Raw genomic sequence first — 13,567 nt, 5'->3', positions numbered from 1 at the left:
TGAATATAACTAAAGTAAAAAGACTCAAATACCAAATTAAAACATAACAAATAACCACCAAAAGCATAACAATCCATGTCTTCTAACATAAACATCAAACATCATTTGATAAAACAAACAGAAAAACAAAACCGACTAACATAAGTATCATATAGTAAAGAAAAAGCCTAAACAATGGCATTCGCAGCGCTTGCAATCCTAGGCCACAAATCAGCACACTCCTTTCCGATTGGTCCAGTAATGGCAGATCCTTTCATTTCTCCCTTGGGGTTGACAATAACACCAGCATTGTCTGCACGAGAACATCAGAAGCAGAATTTGTAAAATCAATAAATGAGCTCGGTTTTGAATTGCAAAACGCGCTCCAATACGTTTAGTCAAACAAAAAAATCCTACGCATGCTGTGAGTGTATCACCATGTGACCCGCTTTTCCAACACACGTGAATATTTACCATCACTAAAATATTTAACTAACCCAACTAAAATGAATGAATATATCAGCACAAAGGCAAGAAAATGCAACATACAGTTAAAAAATGATTCAATTAAATAATAGTTACATACAGGTAAGTAACAACTAACAACAAACACAATTAAATGAAACACTAAACAAATTATATAGTCAAAGACCTTAATCAATAAAAACAATTAAAATTGTCAACAAATTTCAACATCAAACAGCTAAAACATTTACACATGAGCAAATTTTAAATAAAAATGTAATCAAAACAAGATAATTTACAACAATATAAATGATATTAACGTGCTATTTGTGAGAATCAAGTAGAAAAGTTATATATAAAAGTAGAGTATTTATGTAATTACATTATAGAATTTCTCTATGATACTCTACTTGTATATATAACTACTCTACTCAATTCTCACGTTAATTTAATTTGTAGATTAACTTTCCCCTATTATTTCAAAGAAAACATTTAACAATTCATATTTCAGTATCATTTAAAATAAAAATAGCTCCTAAACATACAAGTATATCACAATATATATTACAAATACAGTCCATATAAGTTTAAAAAAAACAACAAAAACTTGTAACATTAAAATACATAAAATGAACATATAATACATCTATATACTTTAAGAACCAAATAATAATTAAAACTAACCTTCAAAGTACATGAAAACACCGTCCTTTCGGCGCCACGGCTTGCGTTGCCTGACGATAACCGCCGGCATAACCTTCTTCCTGAGATCCGGCTTACCTTTCTTCACCGTAGCCATCACCATATCGCCAACACAAGCCGACGGAAGCCGGTTAAGCCGTCCTTTGATTCCTTTCACTGAGATGATGTACAAGTTCTTCGCGCCGGTGTTATCCGCGCAGTTCACTGTTGCCGCCACTGGCAAACCCAGTGACATCCGGAACTTGTTCCCGGCGGAACCTCCGCGACCTGAAATCAACAATTGAGAGTTAATATTTCATGAAGATCGATTATGTTTTGGAGATTGAGGTTAGGGTTTGAAGTACCTCGCTTCGACATTGTTGACACTGCTGCAAAAGAAATTAGGGTTTCAGAGTTTGGGGTTTTATATGGTGGATGAAAGTGAAATGGTTTTCTAGGGTTTTGTTATTTTGGGCTTGGCCCAAGTAAAATTTTGTTTGGGCTTTTTTTATTGAAATAATTAAGTCGAAATTTTAATGTGTAACAATCTAGGTATCACACCCGGCGCAACAATGTCGGTATCAATTTAAGGCACCGAAACAAATAAAATGAAGTCAACAATCAAACTCGTGGCGAACGAAAAAACCTGGGTTGTGATTGGGAACCGATATGAATTCGGTCATAATCGAAGGTGATGGCATTGAAAAAAAAATGCGACGAACTAAAATATAATAATAACCAATGCACTACGGTTGGTAAAGCTCGGGAGTTTGTCAAGCCTGAGCGTTTTCGGTCCCAGTTCAGGCGAATTCGGTTGGTTTTTGTCAACGTAGTTACAATACCGGAACTAAAACAATTAGTGAAATGAAATAGGCTTTCAAGTTGTTACCATTATGTTATACCTAAAATCCACAAACGTGGACTGATTGTGTGAGCTTCCGAACTACGGACTAATCCTTATGGCCCGTTTGAATTGTCATATGGAAAGAGAATTTGGATTCGGTATATGACGGAAGGCTTGGTTCTTCAAAAACTGGAGATGATTCATAATAAGGTGAGGAAAATTCAGGATAATCCAGTTCTTCAGTAAGAACCACTGGAGAACAACTCCGAATGGTCGTAGCAATCATGGTTCAAAGAACTAAGTTCTTTTCAATTAAATTTAATCAAAAATTAAATTAACAATAAACTATAATAAACTCTAGCTCGCATTATATAGTTGATAATCATAATTCAAATTGGAAACTAAATACGATAAAAAATTTAAACTCAAATAAAAATAAAAGATATAATATTAATTTTCCTATATTAAAGTCTTTTTAAGGGTAAAGCATGTAAAGATATATTATAAAACTTGCAATCTTAACAATTATTGTATAGTTTGAAAGGACAATGAAAGACATGGAAAAAATGAATCATGATGCACATTTATGGGTACCAAAGATCTCACGGCCGGAGATAATTGTTTTTACAAGTTTTAGGGTTGTACATGTGAATATATAATAGTTATATTGAGAGTCTAAAGTGTCATTGTATTTAGTATAAGGACCGTGTATGTCCATACCCTAAGTTGTAAATTGTAATACGTATGTGTGTGTTGTTTCACGTAAACGTTAAGCCTGGTCATATTCATCGAGGTATATGATCGATTGAATCCCAACATTTACGGGTAGCAACCGTAATAAAAAACTCTATGTTATATATACTATTGTTCTTAGTTTGATCCTTAATTTTTGATTGAGTGGTTATTGAAACCAATGATCCATAAAAATAAGGCTTTATTTCAATTTCATGTATCCAATGCTAGTATATTATATAAATTTATGTATCTCGTGTAATGAAAATGCATTTGATGTAAACAGATGGACACAAACAATATGTGTGAAGCTCTGAATTCCAAGCTCTTTAAAGGCAAAGTAAGCTAATAATCACCGCATCACGGTACACAAGAGAATATCTCATGAGAATAATTTCTAATGTATCGCAAGTGATTGACAAAAGCGATAGCCCTTTAACACCGACAACCAAGTTGTTTGAAGCCGTACAAAAAGATGCTTCCAAATATCAAGTTGTCTGGAATGGAGGAGAACATTACGAAGTTGGTTTTGGTCGTGATAGTAATCAACGTGTTATGTATGTAACACAAAAAACCTATAGTTGTATAAGACAAGATTGCATTGCAAACATGGAGTGGCAACAATTTTAGAACATGTCAAGTTATGGTAAAAGGTTGGGATATTGGAATCTTGGGTGCTACCAGTTTACAAGTTGGAAACATGGGAAAATGTCTACAATTTCAAGATTTAATGGAAAGCCTTTATGGTTGAGATCCGAAGTTCGCTATGCCATCAATCCACCAACTCATCACAAACAAGTGGGTATTCCAAAAACGCGAAGGAAGAAATATGAAGTGGAGCTAGAAGATGTGGCAAGGGGTGGAAAATGATTAAAAAAAAGAATGTAATTGTTACTAGCAGTTGTAATGATATATGGCATAACCGCGATAAGCTGCATATGAAAACCAGAAAATGTTGTGTGAATCTCCATGTAGATCTTGTTTTATCATTTACGGTTTAATGTTAAAATTTTGTGGTACAATTCTTTAGGTTTGAAACCAGATGTTACATGTTTTTGAATGTTTACTTTTTATCGTATGTTATTAATTCAAAGCAGCAATAAATTAATTTAGCATATAAAACCAAACAAGCATTTCTTATCCAAATACGAGCAAATGCGACTTTTGTTAAGTTGTCATTTAACAATATTCTTAATTACAATGATAGGATTATTAAAATTCAATTTAGAAATGTAGCGTTCAATACATTAATCAACCATATTTAGTATTCTTATTAGGTCAGAAGTAATTATATCATACTTATTGTTAGTGCACAGAAATTTGACATTGTGGATATGTTATCCTGGCATATGTTTTGGATCAGTTATCCTTAGCGTGTGTTCTAGATCCCGTCAGGATCAAGGATCCACAGTACTTATTATTTACTAACGGTTGTTCTCATGTGTGGTCTTATATTTAGCAGGTATAACGGTTAGAAGACTCAGTCTATCCACTAAATTGCAGTCAAGAAGATATTGACGTGTCTGGATTAATTATCATTCTGAAGAGTTCCGGAGCTATGTCAGGATCATGGATCCTCGGTATTTGCTGTTATTAACGGTTGTATCTTATATGAAGGCTGATATTTAATAAGTGTAACTGCTAGAAGGCCTGGTCTACCACCTATTTCGCAGCCTGAGTGCTGGAGCACGTGGTCAAAGTGGCTGTTACGATTATATTGAAGACATGACGGATTTTTAGGGATTATTAGTTAATAGTCTTTATTAATCATAACTCCCTTGAGTTATTATCTTTTATATATAAGGGAGATTGTGATAAGTTAGGACACATGTAATATCACATATATTAGAGCAGAACACATAATTCTCTCTACGCACTAGCTTACTTTGTAACATCGATCATCAACTCCACAACACTTGTAACCACCTTTATTTATCAATATACTTGACGGTGATAGTTTCACCGTCCGAGGGTTTTTTGTGTCGGAGACCACGATAATCACATACTCATCGACCAAAGGTTACCTTGTTGATCTTTGACCGAAAAGAATCGACCAACGATTACTTAGTTAATCCTTGACCGAGGAAGTTCGACCAGAGATTACCTTGATAAGTTTTGACCGAAGTAAGACTATCTTGGTTAAGGGCTTTTTCCCTCGTGATCAAATCACTGCGCTCACACAAATTACGATAACGCATCCAATATTATCAAATTAGCACTATACCTCACATTTACGAATTTAGATACTGGATCCTTAGCAGATTTTTATCCAAAACTCTTATTATTACATGTAAGTGATAAAAACGATATCTTAGAGGTAAATGATGAAAATTGGAAGAAAAAAAAAACGTAAAGGATGTCCTAGCGTAACAAAAATAGTAACAAACGTATATAATGATTTATGTATTTATTTCTTTATTTTATTTTTAGAGCATTCCCATCAACTTCTTAATAAATATGTGAATGTGTTGTCTACATTTTATTGAGTAATTGTGAGAGTAAGGGAGAGAACACGAACATATTCATGAATAAATTTAAAAAAACACTATTCATTATAAGTAAATGAAAGAGATAATATTAATTGTAGAAAAGATTATTATCAAAGTTAAGGAAAATGAAAAGATAGTGACTTTTAGTGTAATTACTCGTTACCGAAAACCTTAATATAACAAATATAACATGGGGTGCATGATATTATTATATGATACGATAAAGTAAGTTACGGACAAGCGGTATGTTTGGTTATTTATTATTATTAGGGCATAAATAATAATATTGATTGGCAACACGCACTCTCCATCCAGCCGCTAGTCGTCATCTCTCGCCACTACTCCCTCCGTCACCCTCGCCGTCGTACACCGCCGTCTCTTCCGATTGAACTCTCCTCTTATCACCTCTTTCTCTGAGTAATCTTCGAACTCTTTGTTTTATGCTCAAATTTAGGGTTTTAGATCAGATTATACCTATTTATTACGTAGATGCTGTTATTTCTCTTATAAGTGATTCATCGATTGCTTATTATTCAATTGGTATCAATTACTCATTTACTCGATTCCAGTAGCCGCATCTCTGTTTCTATGTGTTATTGCAATATAACGTTTTAGGGTTTATAATGGACGATTTGTAATTAATTTATGTTGAACCGGTGCACATTGAATAGGTGTGGCTCAATATGACGATTTCTGATAGTTTTTTAATCAATTATAAGATATAACATTTGTAGTTTGTAGTTTGTATGCTTAACGTAGTAGTCTTTTTTTTGCTTAAACCACAACGGCATGGTTAATTGGCTACATGGCTTTAAATCGCGCGATGTATTTCGATGCGTTTTGATCCAAAAAACCTACGCGCGATACGATATGCGGACGCATCACATACGTGAGGCGTTTCTTATTAGAAAAGACTATTTTTTTTAATAGATAGCATTTTAAAATTTTAACTTTTAAATACTAAAAAGCAAGAGATTAAAATAAGTCAATTGAAAATAAAGCTACAGTATCACCAAAGAAGTTTTACTTAACCTAAATAAGCATTTTAACTCTATGCGTACAGGTAGCCTATGCATAAGGTATAGGTACTATGCAAAAACTCACTTTAATTCGTAAATGCGTGTATCAGACCGTATCACACGCATTATGAGATTTAGAGCGCATCAGGGAATTGCCTTGCTACATCTGATGTGATCTCATGCGCTCGGGATGGTTACTGGGGTTTGCATTAAGAGTTGATAAAATGTTGCAGAATAGAGCTTTATCGGCTGATGAATAGGGTCCGTGTCAGTGTTGCTTACACATTTGTTTAGTTACTTTGGTTATTTTCTTCATTACAGGTTTAAGACAATATTCTCACTATGGGAGATAACGAAACAGTAGTTGCTCAAACATCTGTTCCCTATTCTGCCACTGAGTATGGTGATTTGGCTACTTCTACTGGTACCAATGCTATGGATGCAGAAAATGCCATCTCACATGATGCTGCTGGAAAATCAGAGGTTACAGATGTAAATTCTAGCCATGAAGATCTTGGTGGGAATGCTGCTTACCATTCTTCTGTCAACGGGAATGATGTCGCTGATGGAAAAACCATGACAGCTGGTGGTGCAAGTGAGAATGGTGTTGGTTCATATGATCATAATTCAGCATCTGCAAACCAGCTGGAGGATGGTTCTGGTATGGTTTTGTCACTTTTTTTTTTTTTGCTGAATTTAACCTAAAACTGATTTTGAGAAAAATTGTGCATCATTTTTTAACTGCTCTTCTTTTCATGGCAGTTGTAGCTGCATTATCACCTGAAGAAGAGCGATTGTGGAGCATAGTAAATGCAAATTCATTTGAGTTTAATGCCTGGACTGCTTTAATTGAAGAAACTGAGAAAACAGCTGAGGTACCCTGTAGTATTATAACAAACAAATTCAATTAGAAATAAAGCCAGCATTATTTGTTCTAACACGTATTTTGTGCCTGCTGTTTCTTCAAGCCTAGCAGAATGCAAGTCTATAAGTATGTTATAACTATGGACCTGAGCTTTAATTTGGAGCAAGTTTAAAAATGATTTATTGACTGGTTGTTGATTGTCATTACATAATAAGTATATTTCATTTTTGAACAGGATAATATTTTGAAGATTCGGAAAGTTTATGATACCTTTTTAGCTGAATTTCCATTGTGTTATGGTTATTGGAAGAAATATGCTGATCATGAAGCTCGTTTGGGATTTTTGGACAAAGTTGTTGAGGTTTATGAACGTGCAGTGCATGGAGTAACATATTCTGTAGATATGTGGCTGCACTATTGTGTTTTTGCCATAAACACCTATGGGGATCCTGATACAGTAAGGAGGTAATATCTGATTGTAATATTTACAGTTGTATTTTCTAGTGACGTGCATGGGTCAGTTTGGGTCGGATTTAGCCCAAAACCTTAACCATAACCTAGATGTCCGGTTAATCTATAACTGTAACTTATTGGCTATGGCGATTTTGGTTAGGTTTGGTTTAGGCGGTATGGAAACCTTGTTCACCATAACCGACCCACTATTGTCGGTTTTCAGAAAATCATTAAACCTGCCCGCTGTTTTTTGGTATGGTTTGGTTATGTCGGTTTGGTTTCATCGGTTAATTTGGTTTTTTGCACACCTTTGGTATTTACATCACAGAGAACACGAGCATAAATCGGAGTTTTAAGTGTTACCAAACAGGCCTGTGTTTTTTTTATGTTGCTGCATCCATGATGCCCTTACGAACATCTTAGATGTTATTTTATTTATTAATTTAGGAATTGTAACTCAGTTTTCATATGTTTTTTCAGGCTATTTGAACGTGGATTAGCTTATGTTGGAACTGATTATCTATCTTTCCCTTTATGGGATAAGTATATCGAATATGAGTTTCAGCAGCAGCAGTGGTCCAATCTAGCTATGATATACACACGGATACTAGAACATCCAAATCAGCAGTTGGACCGCTATTTCAACAGGTAACTGCACTGTTATTGTTATTTTTTTATCAATGATCTTGAATGCCATGAAATGTGTTAAACTTGAAATAATCTTTTAGATATATGCCTTCTCACTAAGTGGTTGTTTTGTTCACCAGATTAAAGTTTTTTTAAGCAAGATAAATTTGTCATCAGTTTGTTTATTCATTGCCCGCATATTCATACGATTTTGGTACAATTTACAGTTTCAGGGATTTGGTAGCAAGTCGTCCTTTATCAGAGTTAAGAACTCCTGAGGAAGTTGCAGCTGCAGAAAATACTAAAGGGGAGGTTAATAATGAAGAAACCGAGGGGGAAATTAATCCAAATACAGTGGATCAATCTTCTAAACCTGCAAATACATGTTTGACAGAAGCTGAGGAATTGGAAGGTTACATTGCCATTAGAGAAGAGCTGTATAAGAAGGCTAAAGAATTCGAATCCAAGATAATTGATTTTGAAACTGCTCTCAGGAGGCCCTATTTTCATGTTCGACCGCTTAATGCTGCAGAGCTCGAAAATTGGCATAATTATCTTAATTTTATCGAAGGATGTGATGACTTCAATAAGGTAAAAATCAAGTTTTTGACCATCAAATGTTGACTTTTTATGTTTGGTTTGTCCCTTTAGTTGTCCCTGTTAATACATTGACTTACAGTTAAGTAATATCTGCTGCTCATATGATTAATCGGCTAAACTGGTTGGATGAAGCGTGGGTGTCTCATTTGGTTGCTATAATAAGGCTAAGTACTTCAAACCCTAATTTTTGTGAGTGGAGATTCTGGGTTCATAGTTGATCATGTGTTGAATGGTAAAAACTATTTGTTAAAAGTTGCAATGTTATGTTATGCAGGTGTGTTCTTACTTAATCATCTATCTGCGAGGCAAGGTGGGTCCCTCTTCATTTTTGAGGGGCCTCCCTGTTCCGCCACCTGAGTATCTCTTTTGTGTTTCTTCTTAGCTCTCTCAGTTTTATAATATATATTTTTTTTATTTTTTACAAATAACTGTCATTATTTTTGGGTACATGATGTTATTTTTTTGAATCAGGTTGTCAAGTTGTATGAAAGATGTTTAATTGCGTGTGCTAACTATCCCGAGTACTGGATACGATACGTTTTGTGCATGGAAGCTAGTGGGAGCATGGATCTTGCTGAAAATGCCCTTGTTCGTGCCACACAAGTGTTTATAAAGGTACATAGTTATAAATATTATATCCACCGTGTCTGAAGAATTTTGCTATTATAGATATTGTCCCTGTGGTTAGGACATCTTTACTTTGACGTTTCTGCACTTTCAGTTTCTTACTCAAGTAAAATGACCAAAATGCCCACATCTTTAATCTCCTGTTTATATTAATGATTCAAAAAAACAATTCAAATTCATTTACTCAAGGACACGAAAGAACACAAAATAGATTTCATAATTTTGGGTTTGTTTATATATTTATTTTTAATTTTTAGCCCCTAATCTAAACAAAATGACCAAACCACCCTTATATATTTCAAGGGCACAGACATTAGTATATACAGTTGATATTATTTAGGTCTTGCTTTCATTGTTGAGTGTTCTAGAGTATGAATTTGGTTTGAACAATACATACTTGTCGTCTTGAGTTTATAGAACTTCAAGAAAACGTAAATCTATAGAAGAGGGACTGAGTGTCTGAGTGTGCTAATATATGTAACTTAAGTGTCTTAAATACTGTTTTCCCGAATATCGTTTTTTACAGTTTTACATTTAACAAACTTTTGGTACCTGATTGGTTCTGCAGAGGCAACCAGAGATTCACTTATTTGCTGCCCGGTTTAAAGAGCAAGGTGGAGATATTGCAGGTGCTCGTGCATCTTATCAGCTTGTGCACGCTGAAATTTCCCCTGGTCTTCTTGAAGCTATAATAAAGCATGCTAACATGGAACATCGCCTGGTAAACTTTACTTAATTGGTTAAACCTGTCATTGTAGTGTGCCACTTTAGTCTCATTTCGCATGAACTAATTGGTTTCTTTTCTTTTTTTAAATAATTTAGGGGAATCCGGAAGATGCTTGTTCTTTATATGAACAGACGATTGCAATTGAGAAAGGGAAAGAACATTCTCAGGCCTTGCCATTTTTGTTTGCACAGTATTCTCGATTTTTGTACTTGGTATGCCCTCTTTACATCATGCATCTTCTGTTATTTACTACTTTTGTGTGTCGTTTGAAAAATTATCTTGAATGTTGATTGTTAGGCCTGTAAACGAACGTTCAGTGAACCATCTGGCAGGAAGTTTGTTTATTTAATTAACGGATGAACATGAACGCATGTTCTGTAGCTCATTTACGTTCGTGAAAGTTTGTTTATGTTTGTTCAATTATGTTTGTTTGTGTTTGTGTTCATTTACGTTAGTGAACTGTTCGTTTAGATTTTTAACGAACGATCATGAACAGAAAAGTTCGTTCGATTAATTATTTGTGTTCGTGCTCGGTTAAAGTTAAGTGAATGGACATGAACATGTTCTGGTTAGTGCTCATTTGGTACGTTTACAGGCCTGTTGGTCGTACATTGACTGAATTACTGGCTTAGTATTCTGACTATTCTCATATAAATAAAAATCTTAAATAGCGTGTAGATGTGTGCCGGTCATTAATTATGACATAAAAAAAATCTTAAAATGTACATTGTGTGTGTATATATATGTATGTATTATATATGTTTTCTTTGTTATTATTATGTGTATACCAAATTAATATTAATTATTACATTGCTGGCAGGTTTTGGGAAGGGTTGAAAAAGCAAGGGAGGTTCTAGATCAAGCCCTGGAGACTACTCAACCTTCAAAACCACTTTTAGAGGTCTATATCTTTGTCTGCATTCATTCAAATTTGTTTCTTTTATTTTTTCCTTGTATAATTACTTGCATGCATATGTGTTCTCTTGGTTCAGGCTTTAATCCATATGGAATCAATTCAATCACGTCCAAAACAAATTGATCGTCTAGACTCGTTAGTTGAGAAGTTCATAGCTCCTGGTCCTGATAATTTAAATCCTGCAAGTTTCGTTGAGAGAGAGGAGTTGTCTAGCATTTTCTTAGAGGTAATGTTATTGTATTTTTTTGTAATATTTATGTGGGCTGTGCTCTCATCTTCAACGGGCCAAATAAGAATCAAAAGCTATAAAGAGGATCGGGTCAAATTGGTTGAAGGTTGTCCATGGTTTTTTTGTAACATACAAACTCTTAAATCTTATAATATAAGATATAATATATTGCTTTATAAACATAATTATCACAGTAATTGTTTTGTTTCTAATAAGGGCATTTTTTGAATATTTTTATGGGCTTTCATTAAATATGAACGTAAGTATGTTTGCATACTTTAATTTTGCTTGCCTAAGTCTTTTAATTTATTTTTGAGTTTAACAATAATGTCCCTAGAATTAAATAATTTGTTGTTCTATGCATGATTAATTTTTTGAACTTTTTTAAAGGAACAAGGAAAAGCACCTTTGTTCAATAAAAAATAAAAAATAAATAAAATCCAAGGACCTTTGTTCAATTTCAGCAAAAGTTCATAGGCTAAAAGTAATAAATCTGACACAACCCAAGCCGACTTGTAATATATCTGACCCGTTCAATCATGGATCCTTTTACGTGACATTGAAAATATATTCTACAGTTTTTGGATCTTTTTGGGGATACACAGACCATCAAGAAGGCTGACAATAGGCATGCTAAGCTCTTTTTACATCACAAAAATGCCTTGGAAACCAAGAAACGGAACATGGACAGTTATTTAGTTTCAGACATAGCAAAGCTTGCTAAAACTGGTGGTGTTTCACCTGCTCCATCAGCTTATCCAGGCACACAGAACCAGTGGCCCACAGGTTATGGTGTCCAGGCTCAAGCTTGGCCACAGGCCACACAAGCTCAAGGGCAACAATGGCCCGCAGCCTATAACCAACAGGTATCATTATTAACTAATCATTAACTTTTATCTAAACTTGTTGGTGTAAACGAGCCGACCATGAACTTTCCTAAGCTGTCTCGGCCTGCAAATATTTTTTCAAGCTCGATCTTGACTTTTTTTCTTACTTCATAAATATTTAGTTATTCCATTTATGTTCATATATTATTATTTATATAAAATTGTAATGTAGTTGTATACAAGTAACAAAATAGATGTTATTTAGTAACATTTATCATAGTTTTGTAAATATTAATTGTTTTGGAATTTTATATTTTTGTATCTAAAATAAAACTTACTATATTTTAATAAATAACTGGCTTGTTTAGGTTCACGAGTCTAGTCAAGCTCAGCATCCGAAGCTCGCGCTCGAGCTCGTTTGTTAAGTGAGCTCCAATTTTGGCTTGAGCTTTTTTAAGCTCGGCTTGATTTGAGTTTTTAGCGAGCCGATCTTCAGTGATAAATGACATGTCACATAAAATCTACTTTTACAAATGCATATCTTGTTAACTTTCTGATATAATTTTTAGGCTGCTTATGGCACGTACAATGCTTATGGAAGCACATATGCTCAACCACAAGCCCCAACTTCTGTTCCACAAGCCGCCGCCACCACAGCCGCTTATGCCGCCTATCCTGCAACGTACCCAGTCCAGGTAATCATAGGTTTTGCACAACTATATCTTCCTGTAATGAATGTTCCCGTCAATACTAACAAACTTATGACGCCTGCAGGCTGCTCCACAAGTTTATGCACAACCGGATGCTGCAGCAGTGGCACCGCCACCAACATTGGCACCAGCTCAGCAACCTGCTGCAGCTGTTGCTCCTCAGTCCTACTATGGCACCTATTATTAAAATATCAACCAATAAGTTAACCAAAAGTCTGTTGCATTTTGGTTGCTTTTTGTCTGCGAAATAGGATTAATTGGCAGGCATAAAGAGAGCATGAGTAATTCGCCCGACAGGCGGCTATAGGTTAATGTAGGTCGTATGTTTTTGTTTAAATACATTGTTAAATTTCCGTGATTTGTTACTGGATTTCCTTTGCTTGAGTTGCATCTAAACAAATTCTTTTTTGTAGTGTGGGGTAGAGGTGCACAAATCGGGTTCAAATGGAAAACCCGAACCGGTTCCAAACCGGTTTTTTTACACCGGGTTGTAAAATGGCACCGGTTCCAATCAAGAACCGGTTCGGTTCCCGACCCGAACCGATGCCCAGATATGCGAACTTTTAAGAACCGGGTAGGGTATGAACCGGAACCGGTTTTTACGTAAAAACCGGTTCCACCGGTTTTTTTTGAAATTTAAAAATTAGAGCCGTTAGGAACCGGTTCCAACGGCTATATAGCCGTTTTTGACCGTTGGAACCGGTTTTTTAACTATAAATAGGTTATTTTCTTACTATGAATAGCAAGGTTTGTTTGTTTACTTGTTAAACCACTTCC

At 34.9% G+C, this 13,567-nt stretch overlaps 2 protein-coding genes across 3 annotated transcripts; one reads left to right on the top strand and one right to left on the bottom strand.

The window, feature by feature from the left end:
- LOC143612735 (large ribosomal subunit protein uL14) lies at positions 1-1,558 on the bottom strand. Its single transcript, XM_077086647.1, has 3 exons — positions 1,491-1,558; positions 1,129-1,413; positions 1-292 (listed from the first exon to the last, which is right to left on the bottom strand). Exons 1-3 carry the CDS (start codon positions 1,501-1,503, stop codon positions 168-170), a joined length of 423 nt encoding a protein of 140 aa, XP_076942762.1. The 5' UTR covers positions 1,504-1,558; the 3' UTR covers positions 1-167.
- A 3,914-nt stretch (positions 1,559-5,472) lies between these two features.
- LOC143612742 (pre-mRNA-processing factor 39-1-like) lies at positions 5,473-13,201 on the top strand. 2 transcript variants are annotated; one of them, XM_077086653.1, is made up of 14 exons: positions 5,473-5,607; positions 6,531-6,870; positions 6,972-7,084; positions 7,310-7,539; positions 8,008-8,175; positions 8,382-8,745; positions 9,226-9,369; positions 9,950-10,102; positions 10,204-10,320; positions 10,929-11,009; positions 11,101-11,250; positions 11,832-12,119; positions 12,650-12,775; positions 12,855-13,201. In XM_077086653.1, the coding sequence occupies exons 2-14, from the start codon at positions 6,552-6,554 to the stop codon at positions 12,975-12,977; spliced, it is 2,376 nt and encodes a 791-aa protein (XP_076942768.1). In that variant the 5' UTR covers positions 5,473-5,607; positions 6,531-6,551; the 3' UTR covers positions 12,978-13,201. The 2 variants fall into 2 exon arrangements, with proteins under 2 accessions (XP_076942768.1, XP_076942770.1); XM_077086655.1 differs by lacking the exon at positions 5,473-5,607 and having other exon boundaries at positions 6,254-6,870.
- The last annotated feature ends 366 nt before the right edge of the window (positions 13,202-13,567 follow it).

Source organism: Bidens hawaiensis, unplaced genomic scaffold (assembly GCF_021521415.1).
Source record: "Bidens hawaiensis isolate Kalapana, Puna unplaced genomic scaffold, B.hawaiensis_p1.1 tig00035468_1, whole genome shotgun sequence".
NCBI classification, from domain to species: Eukaryota; Viridiplantae; Streptophyta; class Magnoliopsida; order Asterales; family Asteraceae; genus Bidens; species Bidens hawaiensis.
The sequence above is the reverse complement of the archived record's forward strand: the minus strand, read 5'-3'. Positions and strand labels throughout refer to the sequence as shown.

Excerpts from the sequence above, each read along its gene's own strand:
- LOC143612735 (XM_077086647.1), bottom strand. Across the intron at positions 293-1,128 it reads TGTTTTCATGTACTTTGAAG|ACAATGCTGGTGTTATTGTC; the intron begins GTTAGTTTTAAT and ends GTTCTCGTGCAG.
- LOC143612742 (XM_077086653.1), top strand. The coding sequence starts at position 6,552 with ATGGGAGATAACGAAACAGTAGTTGCTCAAACATCTGTTCCCTATTCT. Across the intron at positions 8,176-8,381 it reads TTGGACCGCTATTTCAACAG|TTTCAGGGATTTGGTAGCAA; the intron begins GTAACTGCACTG and ends TACAATTTACAG. Across the intron at positions 11,251-11,831 it reads TGTCTAGCATTTTCTTAGAG|TTTTTGGATCTTTTTGGGGA; the intron begins GTAATGTTATTG and ends TATATTCTACAG.